Consider the following 21,952-nt stretch of genomic DNA (forward strand, 5'->3'; position numbering starts at 1 on the left):
ATAATACATGTGGATTTATTTTCCCTAAAAATTTTTTTTAGTTTTCTGTGTAAATCTTTTGTGTTTGGAGGTCCAAATCAATACCTGTATAGTATCCCACTTTGTAAATTCCATTGCATCCATTGTTGATCCAAATGGAATCCTCTATGATCCCGAAGTCAATTCCCCTGCTGCACTGTGACCCGGAAGTGATCGGGAACTGAGCGATTTTCTCGATGGTCTGTACTTTCTGCGCATCTTGCACCTTGCACACTTTGTACGAGGAGTTCCAATGACGACATTCCATCGTCCGGTCTTTGATTTCTGTGGCGGGGGCATCTGTCAGCAAAATTAAATCATATATTACTGTGCCTTCATTAATATCAAAGGGCATTAATTTTTGTAGAAAAAGTTTAAATCACAGTTTCGAGGGTACGTAAATTCGTAGCCAATGATCATATCAATACAAAATGTTAACAGAAATTGCACTTCAATGAACATTTAATTTCGTGGATCAATTGAATAGCGAAACCCACGAAATTTGGTGTTCAACGAATATCGATGAAATCAAAGTATTTGTCTGTCAAAGAAAGTTTTGTTCTTTAATTTGATACATAAATCATTACATCTATTTTTATTTTAAGTGTTTGGTTTATAAAAATGAATTTCATTATTTTTTCGATATACCGGTATTTTAAACATTTTTAAAAAAAATAAATAAAAAATCTTCTTAGACACACTTATTTTATTTTAAGTTTTATATGCAACTCGAAACAAAACTATATTTTTAAATGTTTCATTCAATTTATTATTTATAAATAGTCCAACTAATGATCACAATTTCTATAAATAAGAAGAGAAATAATGTGGTTATCAATATATCAATATGTAAATATTTCATGAAAATTTAATTTTTTCTGTTACATCCATTATACTTAAAATTCTATCTAACATAATAATTCCCGAGCAATATATTTCAATATCAATACATATACAAATTTTAAAAAAACCAACTATATTTATAAATATGTTATTGTAACTGACATGCCATATTTTGACCACTTAAACATTAAAATTATCAAAATAACTCAACACCTGAAAAAATCTCGCGGTGTTCATTTCAGGCAATTATTCTGCAGATTTTATTTTCTAGCAGCGTAATCTTTGGGGCCAAACTCAGATCCTAAAACTAATTTCCAGCCCTCCAATTACATTTTCTTGTCAAGCTAACGCGATTTAAGGTTTTCTACTGCTGGGGAGCTTACCATCGAAAGCCATTAATGAGAAATATAATTCGTTGAAGTGCGGGGAAGGGATGTCATAATTTTCATATGTGCTTGTATTTCATAGTGCATCTGTCAATTAGCTTTCATTTCACCGGTTGCTACCATTCCAAATAGGGCAAATATCGAGTTTTGGTCAATTTTTCGACAAGATTCATTCGCGAGCAATACTATTCGCAACACTTAATAAAAGTTGAAGTTTTGATGCAACGTTTTATGTAGAAGGAATTATGCAATTATAAATTGCATTATTTTGTTTCGAGGCGTTTATTGCGTCTAAAGTGAAAATGGTATCTCACAATTTAATTCAGTTCTTGGGTTGGTTTTCTTCTTTTTTTTGATTCAAAAAATTGATTTTTTTTAACATTTTGATAAAAACATTGAAACATGTTATAATATTTTGTAAATTACAGTGTTTTAATGCATTTTGCTGAAATACATATGTGGTATGGGACACTTTTATATTGTGAGTACTTCAAATAAAAAAAAAAACACACAACAAAAGCAAGTGTAATTTTATAACCTTTTTCTTTCCCAGAATTGTTACCTTACAGCGTAGGCAATAAGTTGGACCGTTAATTACAAAGCTGTAAGTCATGAGTTCGAATCCCGCTGGGTCTTTCATTATTTGAACACATATGTTTTGGTCAAATATTGTAGAATTTGAAAATTCTAAACGGTGAAAATATTTTGATTACAATGTAATTTTATATACATTAATATCCCATACCACCTTAAACATAATACATGTAACCCGTACTATGTTTATTATTTTCAAATGTAATAAAGAATGTTTTAACTGTATCTGAAAAAATCTCTTTGACCTTGACCTTTTACCTTACCTCTTGTGTAGCAGAGGTGAATGCGGCCTCCGCATCCGTCCTTGACATAAACAATGTCCTTGTTAATCCAGTAATCATTAATCCCACAGCTTTGATCGATGTCCATACATGACACCCATCCCCCCGCTATGTCGCTATTTGTACAGTCCTGCACAATCCCTTGGTGTATAGAACTGCAGTAAATATTGCTCTGTTGGTGAGGACATGTTATGTTTTTCCCTGAAAAAATGAAAATATTTTTATTTATCTAAAAGAAATTTAAGCGATAACCAAGAAATCGTTTTGATAACACCCCCCCTCTCTCTCTCTCTCTCTCTCTCTCTCTCTCTCTCTCTCTCTCTCTCTCTCTCTCTCTCTTCTGGATATGTACATGTACATATGTATAAACGAGAAGGAAACAAGAATCATTGTGCATGTTTATAAAATTAAACTTGCAAGTTACAAGTATTCTTTGAAAAAATATTATTAAAGATGCTGCCAGTCCATTTTCTTTCCCCTTCGGCGATTAACACTTCAACCAAGCAATTTTCGACAATTACTTATTTGGAATCTGCAAACTTGAAGAGAATTCACAGATTGTATTCATAAAAATTACATCGTAGATTGAGCGTTCTGCCCGACAAATAGAGAAGAGAGTCGTTTTATTTTCTCTGTTCAATTTGTCGTCTTTCACAAGAATCAAACTTAATTGTGTAATTAAGACAAAATACAAGGTCCTTAGCCCACTTATTGTATGAGTGTGTATAGGGCCCCGAAACGGTCTCCGGTTCAAGATATTTCCTGTTTTTCAAGAGACTGTTATTCAATTGAATAAATATAATCTATTTAAAAGCAGTTTTATGTAAATATGACTTAAACCATCGTCTAAGGTCAACAAAAGTCCCCCATTAAAGGCTTCTGCATGTATACAAAAACTTCCGGTGATATAGAAACTGGTTATTTTTTTGACGACTTCGTCACTGTTCAGACTCCTTTAACAACTTTTTTTTTCAATTTGGCTTATCGCGGCAATTGTAATGGTACATGTTCTAGACGAAAATCTGAATTTACTTGATTGCCAAAACACGTTGAATGGTTATCACGACTCACAAGTAATATGAACTTTAGGGAGTTGTGATTTGCAGTTTCCCGATAAATATTTCTTTCCATGACCGTGTGTTTGAACTTTCTTTGTTGTTGCTATGGAACGATATCACGCAATGACGCATGCGTATCGGATACGGTCCGAGAGAAGCACAAATGATAGAGTTTCGTTGGAAAATACAATTAGACACTAGTTCTAATTAGAAAACAACTCTAATTAAAAGTTTAACGTCAAACCATCATTTTTCACGTTGTCATCCACGATGCAACACATTGTTCCTTTTTTCTAAATTATGCAGCAAGATGCGTCGATTACGTAAGCTTCTAGTCGGGGTTTTTGGTATTTAGCTAGGGATGTTTTCTACAACATGTAATTACTGCACTGTCGAGTCCTGTAATTGATGCACAGAAAAAGGAGGAGAGGAAACTAGAAGATAATTATATTACTTCCTGTCACGACCGTTAAAGCATGTAGAAATAGAATAATATACCAATAACTATATAAAGGGAATATGATGAACATGCCGAATTTAGGGGTTTTTGGCCCGCCATTAGTTATCCGATATAAGCCAATTACGACATTTCAAAACGCGGTGTAAAGAGTTCTTTTTCCCCTGTTACGAAAGATAATTAAAAGTAGTTCACAATGTAGACTGTACATAATCTTATAACATGTCTGAAACTAGACACTGACAGATATGAGATGAGTCGAGCTAAGCCCAATGCAATTACCTTCACTGCTGATAAAATCATTACCAAGAATTAAGAACGATAATATGGTTATAAAAAATGGGGACTTATTTTTAAGTACGAAACTTCTCCATCCGATAAATCAAGAAGCCTCGTTTCTGTTACGCGCGCTATTGACAGACGACAGATATAGCCTGCATCAGTCTCAGCCGATGACTATCTTCCGTCATCAAATCATAAAAGAAATTCAACCGTCCATTAAAAATTCGAAAAGGTCTAGGGACCTTTCTGACAATCTGTCAATAAATGCAAAATTATTTATAACCAATGACGATCTTCCATTTGATTTTTTTAGGATAACGGTTTTGCCCTGAGTTTTCGCTGACGTGAATGATTGTAACGTTATACGTAGGGCTAAACAAAGATTTACAAATAATTCATGTAATTTCAAATCAAGTGATGGCGACATAAGAGATGACTTGAATCTAATGAATGCAAATGTAAAAATCAAGATAAGCAAGCAACTACGGTTGATCTTGGAGCACAAATATTTGTCTTTTTTCTCATTTTACGTATATACAACGTGATGTTTGTATAGATTTGTTGCTATCGAAATCCTCAAAGAACCCACCCCTGTTTTCAAAGGAAATGTCTTAATATAGAAAAAACACGACGCTCTTGAACAGTTTGAAAAATGGCAGACCATAAATCAGCAATTGCAGACAAATCAGAAAAAGAGAGATGGGGGAAAAACCATGCATCGTGATATAAAAGCAACAAGTCTTTCTTGTCACGAACTCGATCTTCATTGAAAAAGAAGAAACGTCAATGAAACACCTGCTTTATAACGATGGTAATTTAGAAGGCGTGAAAACAGAAGTATGGGGTACAGCACTCAGCTCAAACAAGACCGCTACTGTTTCTAACCTGTCCTTCCTGAGTGTATAATCACAAGTGTTGTTGTATTCGATGTCTAGAAAGCAAAGGATACAAAGCTAAACGAGTAGACGTTTTGGAAAAAAAGGGTTAAAAAAAGGCAACTTTTGAGAACTTTGATATTGGAGAAATGGATTGATTGGCATTTATAAAGCAAGGTCACGATACCGATTAATAATCATATGAAAAACATAATTTGCTGCCAATGGCTTATTCATTTTTTTAATACCCGGGACCGTTTATCAAACACATTCTAATTGCAAGAGCAGATAGTTGAATATAAAAGTCATTACTGCCGAACCGCAACGCTTTTATGTAGGTTCGCTCTATACAGAAAAATTGCGAGGCATAAATCATCCGAAGTTGAGTGTGAATGTATCATGTTCACTGAATTTTGTCGTCTGCCTATATATATACCCATCCAGGTACCAATAGATATCGCGTAACGAGTTTATGTCAGGGAATATCTTATATTACAGCGTGTAACATACGAGAAAGAAACCGCTTGTTTATTGCCCACGTGAACGTGGATGTATGCAAACAATGGCCTCCTTCACTTTATGATTAAGCATCATGTCCTCAGACACCTTAATTTTGTAAATAATCTCTATGACAAAATTGTAGACGAGGAAACTCGGGGCAAACAGGTCGTAAATATTAAGGAGGCACTGATGGTCACACCCCTTATAAATTCCATAGCACAATGACAAAACGGGTTATCGATGGAAAAAAAAACCATGTATATTTTATTGATTTAAATCAAGTGCAACCGTACCTCATAAAATCATAAAAAAACCACAAAGACTCCTTTTTGAGTTCCATAAAGTAATTAATGTGATGACGGGTTTTAGAGGCACCCGTTCTGCTGTTATTTTACGCATTATTCGGTCATTAGTGCATCCCTTTATGTCCGTTTAAAGAGAAACTAATGAAACACGTTGATGACTTTTGGCTATCAGGGTATTTACTTAGTAAGCTTTCTATGGATGTAATTACTCGGCTTCAATGACAAATAAGGAGAGGAACATATTATTGCTCGGTCTCTCATTCAATATATAAACCCAGAGTAGCCAAGAAATATCAATACGTGAACAGATTAAGCATTGGCTCCGGATTTCAAGGTTTCCAGATAGATTGTCCATGATGAATTTAATAATGTCGTGTTTATCTACTGCACGTAGAGAGAGAGAGAGAGAGAGAGAGAGAGAGAGAGAGAGAGAGAGAGAGAATAAATAAAACCATATTTGGTATGCAATGTCCTCAAATCAAAAATTGAATTTAGGATGGACTAAAATACAAATCTTGTACATTCAATGAATTTTTTCAAAATATTTTGTTAGATATAACAATTCTTCATCAATAGTTCATACATGTAGTTGGAAATGAGAAAAATGAATTAGCGTCGTACTAGTCGTTTTTATTTGTGTTCGTATAATTATGCTGAAAGTAGTTTGTCAAGAAATTATGCAAACGTTCATTTTATGCTGATTGTATAGATTTGCACGACGACAAATACTCATCATTAACAATGGATTTCTCTAAGTCTATAGACATAGCAAAAATCTATATACCAAACCGTCGGTTATCAAACTTCTTATTTACACAAAACTCCACAAAAAAACCAAACACTCATCGCTTAACCAAAATGCCTTCTTTTACAAGAGGGCATTAGTATCTACTCTACCGTTCAAGAATGACAGCTGTTTCAACAAAGATTTGTATAATTTTTAAAAAATCAAATAGAGAAAATTATGCTGAAAAATAAAAGTGAAGTACTGGCTAATTACCACAAGTCTTCATTGGTCCTGAAATCGATCATACAATTCCCCCGAAAAAAAGCAAACAAAACTTGCAAATCCGTTTTTGTTTCAAAAATTATATGTTATTTGGTCACACTAGAACACACAACGTTTGCCCAAGTCATCAGTGGCTCACAGAATTCATCATCATAACTTGCCATTCCTTAACATCATGACAATAATCCTCTTCAGATCTCACTGAAGACTTGTCCTCTGTGTCTACTCGGGGTGCACAGTGGGGTCCACGCATATAAATAAGCGGGTATTATTATGCCCCGACGTTGACTGTTATGATGCAAATTTTGGTTTCGGCTTGAAATGGGTGTTTGCATCGAATTGCCTTTTTGCGGCGTTAACAATGCACAGTTGCGGGGAAATGGAATATATACAGCGATTATTGAACAACGAAAAAAAAACCCACCACTGAAGGCGTACCGAGCCACAAAATGATATCAAGTGTTCTAAAGTTTCTGTCAATAAACCATAAAATTTAAGGGCCCACGAATTATAAGGTTCAGGGGGTTGTAAATCTTTCATTGCTCTCATGAAATTTTCAATTCTTTAATATCAAACATTGTGTACCTGTCTCAAATTACTCAACGTTTTTTAAAAGTCTGTAAAATTTTCATCTGACAGTTATTTAGAATTGCGAAGATATTACAAAAAAGGGACCCTTAGCTTTTAAATCATTTATAGAAGAGTCATATGCAAACACTTATTTACTCTGTCACGTATTGGTAAGTTTATATCGACACTGTTTGTATAGATCTTCAAAATGCATCGTAACACTATTAACGCTAAAATGTAAGTTATGATAAATGCATGAAATATGCACATGCAGATTCAAGCAAGTAATCGTGTACATTGGTACCCATTATTGCCTTTTTAAGTAGAATTTGAAATTATATAAATACACACATAGAAAAAAGTTTTGATATTAATATTAATAGTAAAGTAGACAACGTCGTCCAGATAATCCTGCCCCATAAGGTACCCCAATCACCGGCTTTGGAAGAGGATTTCGCAGATTTGGTTTTTTTGACAATACCCGGTACATCTCTCGGAGCAGCAGGAGTTCGACGCATTCTCCATTTAATATGAAGACCCGAACAATAGAAAATCTGTACAGCGTGATGCGTATTGAATAGACCGCCTCTACCCGCGGATTTTAATAACTTAATGACGCGGCCACTTGTTACCCACAGGTACTCAAAAGAAACCTTGTTTATTTCACGATTCCAGGTATGGTCGATTCGTACAAACATGGAGTTACATAAACCTATAGGAAATGACTAACTTTCCATTCATGTGGAAGTACGGGATCGAATGAAGGGTGCAATGAAAATCAATGGCGAGCGCTAATTATGAATATTCCCACTCATAAACCTAAAAAATCGGCGGGTATAGATTCCGGTATTGGTTAAAAACCATTTCACTGTCACTAATGGACAAGGGACTACTAGCAATTAAAACGTACCCTTTTTCTATCAAGATAACGTTCTCAAAATATCAAATGTTTAATGAAGTGTGCAACAGGTGACAAAAAAGGTTTTTATATGCACCTCTTTTTCGTATTTTAAACCAATTTTGCATTTTCGGGATTTGAAAACGCTAATGGTCCGACTAATGACCAGAAATGACAAGTTTATGACGCATGACGAGATCTAGACATATCTAAAAACCAGTAATCTCCGAATCTGTAAAAAATGTAAACAAAAAATGCACCCGGGAGTCGGTTCGGTTTGGAGAGAAACAAGACGTTCGGTCATAATTTTATCGACCCTCATCTGATACAGTCTGAGGTGATAAATTAATTTTATCACACCCAATTAACTTCTGCGAGATAAAAACTGAGTTTTAATTTACTCTGTAGATTGGGACGGGGAGCTTGTCCATGCTTCGACAGAGCTACACGTTCTAACAACATATCCTAATTTTTTTCTCAATCCATCATTGTTCGATACAGGCCATTAGTACTCATTTTGACGATTCACTGCAGCTAAATTTGCAGTGGAAAAAAAATCCATCCAACCCCGTACATTTCAATTATTGCTATAGACGGAATTCTAAACTGTTTGTAAATGTGGTAATGGAAGTTAGTTGCATGTTGGTTATTCTGGCCTAGAAAAACCAAAAAATAATGGATTATAATTGGAATTAAACGTTGCGCTAAGAACCAATCAAGATTGATAGAAACATTTGCTGGCAACTTAAAAAATCAAAAGACAAAAATCAGTAAATATATATTATGTTCACCCTGACGTCGTATACAAACATTTATTAAAAGAAATCTTATTTTTAACGTCTTTTTTATACATCCCCTGGGCCCATAATGGCCTTCAAAACATACAGCAAGAGAAAATTGAAAATTCGCATCATTATTTCGCTATTTTTTTAATTTCTTCTTCAAATCCGTAAATGATGAGATTGTCATTTTGATTAATTTTCTGAAGAAAATGAGACTATTTGTCGAAGGAAAAAAAAAAGGATGAAAAATAAAGTACATGCTCAAATTCTTCGTTTTCGAAGTAAAAAAAATCCTAAAACTGGAAACAACTATTTTGCGGAACATCCCATCTGTCAAAATAACGAAAATACAGAACGTTTTGTTGATTAAGAACTGCCACATCAAAGGCCCACCAAAGGAGGAATGCCAGAATTTGTCTGTTTGTTTTAAAGACATTTATCTTTCAACCACTTAGTCTTATAAACGTTTTGTGTTGTGGCATACTTATACAAAAGAAGCGCAATTAGCCTAGAAGAACCACGAGCGAAGCCAAAACCGAAATGAAATAAAACTTAACAATCCCCATGAATCGAAGAAATTGTATAATTCTTAATGAGACTACATGTTCCTGGTAAGATTTATATGAAAAAAAAACAATGCTTATCATTGCAAATCTTCCATCTATTCTCCTGGTCTTATTTTACGCCAGCTAATCAATCGGCAGATGTGTGAAAATGTATTTTTTTCTATAGAATATTGGCATTCTGGTTCTCGGCGTGAGCCATGATAGATCTTTTTCCACCAATTCTGTTTTTTGCTTGTTCATTTTGAAATTTCATCTTGATTCCTTTTAATCTCTCCCTTTTTCAGCTAACAGGGTTCTAGAGGCCAGCCTATAATCTTTCGCCACGCCATCATTAATCCTATAACTCGATGTGAAATAGAAGGATTTTTTCACAATACCCGAGTACTTGCTCAACTTTTGGTACCAATAATGAAAAAAAAAAATCCAAGCAATTAAAGGGTTAATTGCAAACACGTTCGTGGCTGAATACCTTTATTTGACGTAAAGATCTGTGAAAGTATTAAACAAGATTACTATAAACTACAAAGATTTGGCTAATCCATCTTAGTGTATTACTTAATTTCACAAATGCTAAAGGATGGTTTTCAACTTTCATAAATGACTAAAGAGAACCACGTTTTTTTTTTACCATTTGTGGGTTTGAGGGTTTTTTACACTCCTGGGTGTGCACTGAAGTTAGAATGAATCACGACCCGGAACGATTTTATTTTTTAAAAAGAAATATGTTTAAAATGTTTCTCCTTTACTCAAGCGAGACTGTCTTTTTCGTCATATAGGAAGGTAGCAGATAAAATAAAGAGACCCGCCGATGTCATTTAAGTCCACACGCAATTAATATTTATATAAATTTACTCAAAAATATCCATAGCCGCTTATCCTTTTTCTTCGCTTTTATTATTTTTTAAAACCGCATTGTCGAGGTTATACACAATGGCGCGTATTATTTTTACTGCTTTTATTTTTTTTAAAGTGCATTATACATGTACATGTAAGAGGTTATTCGTGAAGACATTCTACGCTACAGTTCTTTGCAATGTGTATTTGGTGTGGACAATTTAATAATACTAGCTCTAGACGTAACATCCAACAGAAATATGATATTTCCCACACAACATAACCACCACCCTGATTTCTTTCAGAATTAATGTACTTTACTTTATCTCTGGAATGAAAACAAGACATCTTTAGAATAAATAGCTCCCGATAGAAATCAGACATTGCAGTGTACATAGTTGTTTTTTCCTTGAAGACAGAGACACTGCTAAACGTTTGTTGAACACACTATTTGTATCCCTCACAATAACATAAACCATACCCATGTTTTATCTCTACAAACATTTCCCCTGTCTTGTAAAACAATATCATTGGTTTTCTCTGAAAACATCAGGAAAAATTTAATCGCAAGGATCGCAAGCTAGTGGAATTCGTCAAGTCAAAAATATAAACGAAAGAGAAATTTTCCAAAAAATATGTACATATTTTCTTGTAGCATTGATTCTTATATAAATCAAAAATTTTCGGCTTTTTCGTAAAACGGTGTAGCACTTGCCAACTATTTGCCAAATTCGTGTTTATGAATAAGCCGCGACTACCCCATAAATAACATATCAAATCGTGCCAGTGAATTAGATAATTACACCCCTTTTTAACGCGACTTTTAAAATCTATTTAAACTGTTTATAAAACGGGTCATGGAAGAACTTGGCAACAAAGTTCATTTTTTGGTCATATCCCCCGTCTTAATTGGTGATGACTGATATTAAGGACCAAAGCTCATAAACAACAAGCGGTGACCATGATCACAAAGCCTGCAGGAATAACGGAAGCCCGTAGACCCAAGCACCCGCATAACCAAGACTTGAAGCCACAATTATATCTAGGGGCCGGTGATCAGAGAGACCTGATGTTATCGAAGACGACTCAGTATCCGACGCGAAGATCGGTCTCGAAAGAAAAAAAAATACACCACCGCGCAAAACCACTGATTAAACATTAAGCTCTCCGATATCTGCGTCTTTTATCCTTTTTTCCCCGAAACAACAAGCGTCTTGATGACAATGGGGTATTTTAGATGCAGAACCAAGATGGCGTCAAAGATGAGAAGAATGGGTTCATCAAGCGCAAGGTTTCAAGAAGTTCAAGACAACATCTTTATAAATAGGTTCTTTAAACGTTTGCAGCAAAAAGCAAAAAATGAGGATTTCGTTCATATAACCGGTATTGACGTGGTTTTATTTTGGGGAGAAGAGGGGTATTTAGTCTGGCCCACAGCTTGAATCTTGCAGTCATGAGCGCATGTTTACAGTGGGAATCATATGCAAGATCACATTCATCTAACGAAACAAATTTCATGCACATGTTTTCTCTGTGCGAGAACTCTTTGAAAGCGCTTGTCAATCTGAGTTTCAATTAGCTATTAATGTTGGGCAACTGGTTTCCTCTAAAACCATTAAACAATCAATCTTCCTAAAACAACTTCGAAAAAAATATATAATTCAGTACGCGAGAAATTTTCTTTGCAGGAAAGTTCCCATTAAAATGAAAACAACTAAAAAAGCCTTAAAAATTTGTTTTTAAAATTGATAAGCGTATATATATGTTACTGGTCTAAAGTTCTAATACACAGAGATAGCTTGTCGTGTCACATTTAGGAACAACTCCCCTGGGATCCCTTGTTGACAAAAGTTTTAACATTAACATGTTGTATTGATAGGAGAATCGGTTATTAATATTCATATCTGTTATTCTCCGTCCGCCCTCTAAGGAATCTCGTAGCATTGTGCCCGAGGAACGCAGCGAGTCCGCTATAATAATGGAGAATCAGGTGTTAAAATGGAGATTAAAGAGCTCCCTTTTTTCTTTCTTTGACAAAGGACGTGGCCTCTATTTGATATGGGCTGTCTTACCTAACCTTTTATGGATTATTCGCGAGGTAAATTAAGTAAATCCAAATACCGTATTATGAATTGGACCCCTCTATAGAAATTCGTTTTTGCTTTGCTTCAATTCTCGTTAGTACTTAACATCTATCAATCGCTCATGTTGCATTCGACCGGTTGCCATATTGTACCAGCCATCTTTTGTCAGTCCAGACAATGTATGAAATACGAGAGATGCATTATTCGAAACAGCAGATAATGAAACTAGAAGGTTGGTTTTTTTTCTTCCTCCAATCCATGCCATATAGTATCTGACGGCTTTCCCGAACATTCAATGCGAAATCCCCCAATGTCATCTTAGATTTCTATGACGTGATAAAAGATGCCATAAAACTTTTCTAATTAATTTTTTCGCATTTTGATGGGATGTTGCTGAAATAGCACATAATGCTCTGGAAACAGTTTCAAAACAAACAGGATGAAAAATATGCCAAATTATAATCTACTGCGGAAATAATTGATATAATATGAATTTCAATAAATTTCGTTCGAAATCACGATATTGTTACAACATTCCTTGCGAGGAAGATTTCAATAACAATGAAAGATGAGCTAAAAGGTATGCCTACACCTTAGTTTGCCCCCATGCCAAGAGATTATGTGATTTTACACACAATCAAATCCGACGACTTGATGGAATTTATGAAAGTGTCACTGAATTTAAATTTCTTTCATAAAACACTAGGAGATAAAAACAAGAGAACATTCTTAAAGCCGGTCTTGGGAAATTTTGACAATCACAAAAAAAATGAGGGACTAACGAAATCGTAGCAACAGTAAAATGCCCTTGATTTCGCTAGATTGCGTTGACATTGGCTCTTAAAAGATACCGTGTGTGGTGAGAAAAACCGCAATATCCTTTCGACAATTCGGCTCTCCCCCGTCGCCTTTAGTCAACCTTGTTTGACAGCTCTTTGAAATGTCTGATCACTTACAATTGCTACTTAGTAGTAATTCTTAACTTCCGACTGGCTGTGCATTTATTAAAGTCAATATCATTGTATGCATGGTGGTTGACTTTTCGTTTTTGAAGAAAAACCGAGGTTTAAATAGTGGTCAGTAAGAAGGCAATGTGCACCGAGAAAATCTGCGTGGATTTATTTGTGGCCCCCCAAACGTCTGTCGCCCTCAACAAGTTTTAATTTTGTTTGAAAGCTCTTCAGAAAGAATGTTTCTATACCCCTTTTCTTAAAAATTTCAATAGAGGTTTGTTCAGCATGGTCAACCATTGCTTCGCATTATTGAGAATTCGGACGCAGGGTGATAATTTGTATGAGGTTTGGGGGACAAGCAACCCCGCATTAGCGAGGATATTACTTTAGTAAACAGTTGTCGGGGAGCGAAATATCAGCCGAATAGACATCTGTCCGATTTAAGATCAAATAACGAGAATTTAATTAGGTCACGTCTGCAACAAGGCAAAAATCTGCACTCGATCTCGCCGTAAACCCTACATCAAAATATCGTTTAATCACAATTAAGCAGGGTTTTTATTAGAGTTTTTTGTCGCTTTTATTGCAGATTATTGATTATTGATGATAAAAATGAACAAAGAATTAAAAAGATGTCGTCTGATCCTCGTTTGCCAACACAACTTGCAGGGCCGCTTGTGTGCTGAATCAGAGAACTCAAATTAACACATCTACATTGTGAAAATTCCAATTATCAATCAATAAATCGTAACTGCCTCATTGTTAAGAGCCAGTAAAACACTCGTAAAAATAAATATTTAATACTGTTTTATGTCCTTCTCTGTTGAGCCTTTGCTTCCCGGCTCTTCGTTGTCGAGAGGTTCACATTAATGTGTCTTGATGAATCTGTTGCACAACATGCACAATGAAAGCGTATGCACTTCTCTTGCATTCATCTATTCATCTACTTTTGAAGAAACAGAAACAGCATAATACGGGAGACTATTCCCTGCATCTCTATGCGTTTCAATTAAGTTTTTTTTTCTACGGATGACAAAAGAAAAATGTTTTGTTGTCGATCCTCCCTCTTTTTCTCTCTCTCTACCTCTTTACCCCTCCCCGTCTGTGACATCCACCAAACAGTTTTTTTTAGAAAGACACGCTTTGTGTATGCATATGTTCGAAATCTGGAAGAATCTTGGTACATGTATTTCTATTTACGCAGTTTACCTCAAGCCCCTCCTTAACCATCAGACACTTATATTACCTATTACATCTGTTAGTGTAATATCAAAAAGTACGTCGGGGTTCTGATGGAGCACTGAGATACCCCTGCGTTCTCCGAAATACAGTTTAGTCACGGCACGCATCGGTGAAATTGAGATAAAATGTAATAAGCCGGACCTTTATAGAATAAAAAAAATCTTTTAACTTTAAAACAAAACATTAAATGTCAAAACTACAGCTTCGCAACTTCCTTAGTCTTTATATGTACCAGTCACAAAATCTGATAAAAACACGAAAACACCTCAACTGTAATGGATTTCATCTATTTCATTCATTGTGTATTGTTCTTTTAAAATTGTTCCTTTTACTTTGTTTTAGTTAAATCGTTTCACAGAGCACAAAAAACCAAAAATGCCGGCGGGAAATGTATAGACGTGCACAGCTAATTGTGCTTTAACGTTTAGCTAATTATTTCGCTTCGTTACATTTGCATACAAAGTCCAGTGTTTATTCCCGAGTTCCTACATCGCTGTTTTTGCAGATAAACATCCTTTGACTCTATAGATCATTTTCTCAGTATCTGATATTTTTGGGGCTCCGGCCGGTAATTATACATCTCCGATAAGGGGTATGTATCGAACTGTGGGGTCTGAGTAATTGAGGCGATAATACACTGTTCATTTTCATATCCTCCTTATAACATAAGACTCTGCTTATATATCGATTACAGAACCACTGTTAGAGGTCTAACAACTGCCATAACGAGATCGTAAGTCCAGAAAATGGTGCTTCATTGTTTGTTTGTAGGACAGGTCTAACTTTGAGTGTATCGACCACTTCCCCCCATGTCAGACAATTATAGCTTGCAATCAAACATTTCTGAGACCAAGATACGGGATTCAGATGCTGGAACGCTTGTTAATAAATATAAATACAGAAATGAGCGATGATTCGTCCCGATTTATAATTTATGGCCTGTGTTCAGTTTAAATGTTCCGAGCGTCAACTATTTGTTTCGAATTCAGAATTTCTTTATTACAGTTTTATGCTGTCTTTGTAAATGAATGTCAGTCACATGATACAAAATGTTTAAGAAATATCTAAATATATTTAGATTGCAATAGTTCGTGAATCTAAAAATTGCGCCATAAAATCCAGGATTCGTAGCTAGGTCCCTCTCAAAATAGTATGTGCATGACAACAAAGCGTGCTTGGTCTATTTATGTACTTAAAACATAAAGATACCGTTTCTGCTAGTAAATCTACAAACATGTTTCATCGTTCCAATGGGAATGCCATATCCACTACCAAATTGGCTAGAAACCTATGCTTTCAATTTTTTGGTGTCCCAAGTGTGCCGACGGAAAATAATCGAAAAATCGATGCACTGAGTTTGATATCGCGTCACGTTTGTTTATTATCTGTAGAGATGGATTGCGAAGACTTCGAATCGTTAGGTGAAAATTGCCTTGAAATCATTTACCGAAGTCAATCATTGTGCACCTGGTCCTTCGAGGAGAGAAGATGTGCTTGACACATCAAAAACACTGTCCGTTTGTTCAGCTTTGAGAAATAGTCGTGTAAGGGTACGGTTTCCCAGTCCTAAACGATATTTTATAAAACTCTTTGACTGGAAATCCCCCCTCACTAACCCTTTCCCCACCAGATCAACTAGAATTTTGATAAAGTTTTGATATTAAAGCAATAAGATAAAGTTTCTTACATGTACATTGGTTTTTTCAACGTGGGAAATAATTAATGTACTTAATTTTTAATTTTAAAACTTTTTATTGAAACACGCGTATTTTTTTTTAAAGAAAAAATGCTTTCATGCTAAGCTGGGGACATGATAGCGAGAAGGGAGAGGTTCAAACAGCAGATATGAAACGGGGAAATAATTATTGAATATATGAGAAACGTTTTTAGAAGTATCGAATTTTGATCAAATTATCCACGAGCAAACCAGCATGAAATTTTATTATCTTTCCTGAGCGGATACGATACATTTATATGCGCCCCAATTGGTCTGACTCAAATCCATGAGCAAACGAGGCAGGAGAGCGAAAGTGCCCTATAGCATAGTTCTAGTTTAGGTTTTGGTCTAGGTTTCTGTGGAATCTCTGCATGGTTTTTTTTGCCATCTCATTGCTTGTCAATTTTTCATTATTATGTCACTTGACTTGAAATTAGCTTTCAAGAACACTCATTTTTTTTCTTTTAAAAGACGGCAGTCTGTAGTTACTTGTACAACATGCACCTGCATTGATAAACTCAACTCCAATTTTCTCTACTCAATGATTTTTCTTTTTCAAATCATATAGGGTTAGAAAACTCTGTTTTTAGTTCTAAGTAATTCCTAATAAAAGCTTATACGCTTGCTTTCTTCTTTTTTTTCAAAGTTCGTTATACATGAATTGTCGTTATAACAACGACTGTAAATCAACATCTGTTATGACATGTTCGCCACACATACGCTTTTCTCCGATAATCCCCTCGTTTTGGGGAAGGTACAACAAACCCAATATCCCATCAGGTCTCAGGTTTCGATTTACACAAGATTACAACCTTTACCATTTGAGAAATTATCGAAGTATTTGACATTTCCATTAAAAAAAATAAGCCTCGCCAATAAAAGACGCACGCGACTTAACTTAGAATGGTCCAATTAAGACTAACGTAACGTTGGTTAGAACAAATCTCCGATGATTGGCCCCCAAATATTGATGAAGGTATTTGTCCCTGTATAATTTCGATATCGGTTTATCGTCACCAGTGTTGTGAAAACATGTTCCTTCGTCCTCCCTTCCACCCAAAACAAAGATTATTGATTTAAGCAGACACCTCTGTATCAATACGCTGTTTAATTACTCGAGGCTTTCTTTCAATAAAATTAAGACAGATGGAGTGTTGATTGCAAAATTCTTTACCTATTGATTTGATTCTATTGTTTACTGTTTACTTTAAGAATTTGTGTTATACATGTATCTTACATAGTAAATTGTGATATATGATTATACACGTTTATTTTGTTTGTTGAAAGGGATCTCTCTCTCTCTCTCTCTCTCTCTCTCTCTCTCTCTCTCTGTGCATTAATTTCTGAAAATGTAGATGCTCTCAAGAGAGAGAGAGAGAGAGAGAGAGAGAGAGAGAAAGAGAGAGAGAATGTCACAGTGAATTTGTCCAATAACAAGCCATCTGAACCGGGATCTGCTGCTCCACTCTGATAATGACCCTGATGTCCGAACATTAGAGCAACTCGCCATTAAAAAGAATGCGTGTGAAAATCTTTTTCGCAACTGTCAGAGCAGTGAATAATGGCAGATATTCATTGATTTTGGTCTCTGATCACAGAGGGAATTGGGGGGAAGATTTTTAGGCTAATCTAAAATCTTGTAACGACTCGCCGTTGTACTGCATCTGCAAACACAGACACACATCAACGCATGTTTTAACGGGCACGTGGAAAATCATGGGCACCGATCGCATTCGATTGTCCGATATTTTCTGCAATGTCCAAGAGAGTTTTTAATGACCTTTGGTCGTTTGTTCCTCGGGGCGGGCTCCCAGTGCATCCCTGTAAATCGTTTTATGGTGGAGATACCGAACTCAATGAAAAGAATTGCAACGATAACAATTTCTTTATGGGCTCCCTCCTCCGACATTTTTATGATGTTCTGGTAGTATGAAAATTAAAGTTTATTTGTTTTGCGGAGAGGGGGTATGCGTCGTAAATTGGCAAATTGTTTATCTGGCCCTGTCAAACGAAATGTAGATGTGCATGAATTAAAGGGGAGATAATCGGTAATTATTTCCAGATAAAGAAAATATATTCCGGGTTCGAAAGTCGAGGTCGTTATGCCAATTCATTTCGATTTCTTCGGCTATCAGTGAAGATAAGCGACGAGGGGTCATGGTGGCGAAATTCCTTTGTTCCTTGACACCCATCTTGTTCCAAAAATTATTCAGCGAGTTAGGCGGCCGGACACCTCTTATCGGGGCAAAATAAATAACCGGTGTTTTCTCGCTGAGTACACAAGCCCCTTAGAGTCATAACGGAATTAAGTAAAGCACACAAACAGACAAATTGTTGTAAGCGGCCGGTACAAGAGGAATATCTATATGAAATGAGTGGTTATAATGTGCTGTGTGAAGTATATTTACAAAGTGAATGAGGAAACTCGAGTTCCTTCTGGTTATTTTCAAATTATAGATAAATAAACATAAGTATAAGCAGAAGAGATAACCTATGAAAGAGAAAAAAAGGAGAGAGATGTTTTGCTCTCTCTTAGAGAAGTTCCTCAAAGGAACTGGGAGCAACGTCTACTCAGAATTTCTTTATTCTTGAGTATTATGGAATTGACATTTTCAAGAAGCTAGTAAGACATTAATTTTGGCAAGCGATTTGATAACATTTTTGCTGCACATGTTTGAGCTCAGAAAGAGCGCCTTTTCTCTGGGAAATTTTATGAGTCCCAGATGGCCGGTAGAAACTTTGCACGTTGACAGGAACTAAAGATAAGTCAAGTCGTTAATCCTGTTTTCTTTCCAAACAAAAATTAAGCTATCTGATACAACAATCAGGAAACATGAACCAATCCGAGGATTTGTGAATAGCAGGGTCCGTTCGGTAGTCATCTAGACTGTTGCCTTAACCCTGTGTGGCACATGTACAAATTCGGCAAAGTCTTTTTGACTCTGCGTAAACAAGACCAGATAACTGTAAAGATTGTAGATGTTAGTCATTAGGTGTCTGACATCAGGTGTTTCGAACTGATGAAGTCTAAGATAGAGATCTTGACACGATGTCTTTATTGTATTGTTTTTAGTTAGAGGTGTCCTTTGTTGACAACGTTCCGCCGAAAAAAAGATGCACAAAAATTTATAGCCTGAAGCAGGCTAGGGTGGTTTAAAAAAGAAACAAAGCCCAGATCCCGATGGAGATAATTTATACCAATGTAGTCTGTCTATCTCATATTCAACGATGCATCAAACGTGGATAAATGTCAGTCGAAAAATCGGCAACACTTTGTGAACTGTTTCTTTGTATTTGGTGAGGAGGACGGAAATTAGATTATTACTTCAAATTGACCCTAACCCTGTTCCTCCCAGATAAAACTTTAAACAAAGACGAGAGAGAGAGAGAGAGAGAGAAAGAGAGAAAAATGGATATTTTCGTTCCTGTGTTAACCTGATCAAACAAGGTTTTCCCATGAATCAGACATCATTATGGTTAGAGAAAAAACCTATATATACACTTGAATGTCTAAGACAATTGCAATTAGTTAACCATCTACTCGAGGAAATAATATATAAGTCAAAATCACCCTCCCCCCCTCCCGCCGCCTCTTCAAATTTGATCTGCACTTGAAATCCGGTGGATGCACGGTGATATTTTCTCTTGAGTCATTCGAGACGAATTAACGCGATCGGAATCTCGTTAAAAATGCTCATGTTGTCCTAAATCTGACCTCTCAAAGGAGGACCCTGTATTTGTACAAGTACTCAGTCTTTCTGGGTTTTTTTGTTTTCTCGAATTCGTCTGTTGACTCGTATTAACATTAAAATAGGCCGGATAAAATATTAATCTTCTTTTCCGATAAACTTACAAACTTTTAATGACTGTAAAAGTGTTTAACAAGAGGTCTTTGGAAAGGAATAATTTTTCTTTAAATATTTGGCCATATCTCACAAGGGTATTTAATAAATATCTATACACTTGAATTCTGTGAACTGTAACTATATTGAAAGAAAGTCGCAAGAGCGAATTAATAAAATTTCAGTTCATAATGCCCTCGAGCAACAAAACATTTCAACATTTTTATTAAAGCAAATCTACTTTGAAATATTGATAATTTACAGAGGGTGATTTTTTTTTTACCCGCACACAAGCCTTAGACAAGTTTGAGGATTCCTGAATCATTAATTTGAAGCCATGGACCTGGTGTTATCTCCTTATAATGATTGGGTTTTAATCACAATAATGAACCAAACAAAAAAAAAAGTCTTTCGCGACTGGCATGTTCCCATTACGTAATGTGGCTTAAGACATTCCCGAGAAATACTCCGGGTTTGTTTCGACAGAAGATCTGGTAATTGTTTGAACTGCCCATTTGCATAATGAATCTTAGACACCCAGTTGCGGTATCATGACAATTTATGATATTAGATGACGGTGATTAAAGACAGAATAAAAGAATACCGGCCATTGTCTTTTGCTGGGAATCAAGTAATTGGGTATCCCAATGACGTTTGTCGTATCTTTAAGAATTAATATTTTTTTCTCAGTAATTGGTGGGAGAAAAAAAATGAATAAATGAGAAGTATTGTCCTGTCCTTACATGTACCCCCTCACCCTCCTCCTCTCCCAGTTCTCTCTAGCCCCTACTTGAAGTTTCATTTTTCCCCCCACATATACATTAAAAAATACTTTTTTCATCGTGTGAAACTACATGTAGTTACAATGGCAGCATCGAAAACTTAAAAGCGTGTACACTGTACACATTTTGTCCTCGTGGGTTAAATGACCAGACAAGGAATGTCATGGGTCGTTTTCGACTAAAGGGGCAAAAGTAAATAAAAAGATGGAATTTAACTTTAAAATATACAATTAAATTGAGGCAAAGCTTACCTGATGGATCTCGTGGGCAATTCGGAACAGGCATTATCACATATCCTAATGTTATTATATAGTAGAAACTGTATCTAATAGTCCCAGTTGAATGAACGGTAATATACCAGTGTCACTTGAAAACTGAGAGAATTAAAAAATGCACACACAGGAAAAGGGGGTTTAGAAGTCACTTTAAACCACCGAGGCACGAACAGGGATTTGAGTGGTTCAAACACACGGGCCGTAAGCTCTCTCAATATCGGTCGATGGATGAATGAAAATTCCGGAGATATCCGAAAATCCAATACTAGTAGAAAAGTTATGATGAATTTTCACAACGGTTCGCGTATTGCGTCCTCGCTCGGTAACGCCTTTCAAAATACTGGATCAATAAGTTCACAAATGAAAATCTTATACGGTTGTTTTTCTTTCTAATTTTGTTCTCTCCGCCCCCTTCCCTACACGTGGGCTCAGCTTTAAGTATAAGCTGTATGCAAGACACATTAAGGATTCATTTAACGGTTATCTAATTGTTCGTAAGCACCCAACTGAATTAGTCATACGATTATCGGAGGCTTTTATATCCCGCGTAAAAAAATAACAGTATACATGTATAATATACGTAAGGAATGATAATAGCCGAAAAACACAAACACAAGAAAGTGTTGCAAATGATAGGGATCGCTCAAGCCACGGGGTCTCGACACAATCAACTGACGGCCGAGGGTCTCTGCATGTTGCCGAATTATTTTTCGCTAATTAGCCTATTCACGCGAAGTTCAGTCGATAGGGTTATCAATGCGTTTTTGCGTTCGAGAGATTACACACGTTTTTACGACC

The 21,952-nt window shown here is 35.8% G+C and overlaps 1 protein-coding gene across 3 annotated transcripts in view; it reads right to left on the reverse strand.

The window, feature by feature from the left end:
- Window positions 1-21,722, reverse strand: part of LOC128159335 (uncharacterized) — a 33,097-nt gene extending 11,375 nt beyond the window's left edge. The window contains exons 1-3 of one of the 3 annotated variants that reach the window (XM_052822391.1): window positions 21,131-21,722; window positions 2,105-2,323; window positions 85-318 (exon numbers count right to left, since the gene is read on the reverse strand). In XM_052822391.1, the coding sequence (XP_052678351.1) occupies window positions 85-318; window positions 2,105-2,323; window positions 21,131-21,164 (487 nt within the window). In that variant the 5' untranslated portion in view covers window positions 21,165-21,722. Of the gene's footprint in view, window positions 1-84; window positions 319-2,104; window positions 2,324-6,600; window positions 6,972-21,130 lie in introns of those variants that run through there. The other 2 variants (XM_052822393.1, XM_052822394.1) reach the window with 2 other exon arrangements.
- Between the last annotated feature and the right edge of the window lie 230 nt (window positions 21,723-21,952).

The sequence above is a fragment of the Crassostrea angulata genome, chromosome 8 (genome assembly GCF_025612915.1).
Source record: "Crassostrea angulata isolate pt1a10 chromosome 8, ASM2561291v2, whole genome shotgun sequence".
In the NCBI taxonomy this organism is placed as follows: Eukaryota; Metazoa; Mollusca; class Bivalvia; order Ostreida; family Ostreidae; genus Magallana; species Magallana angulata.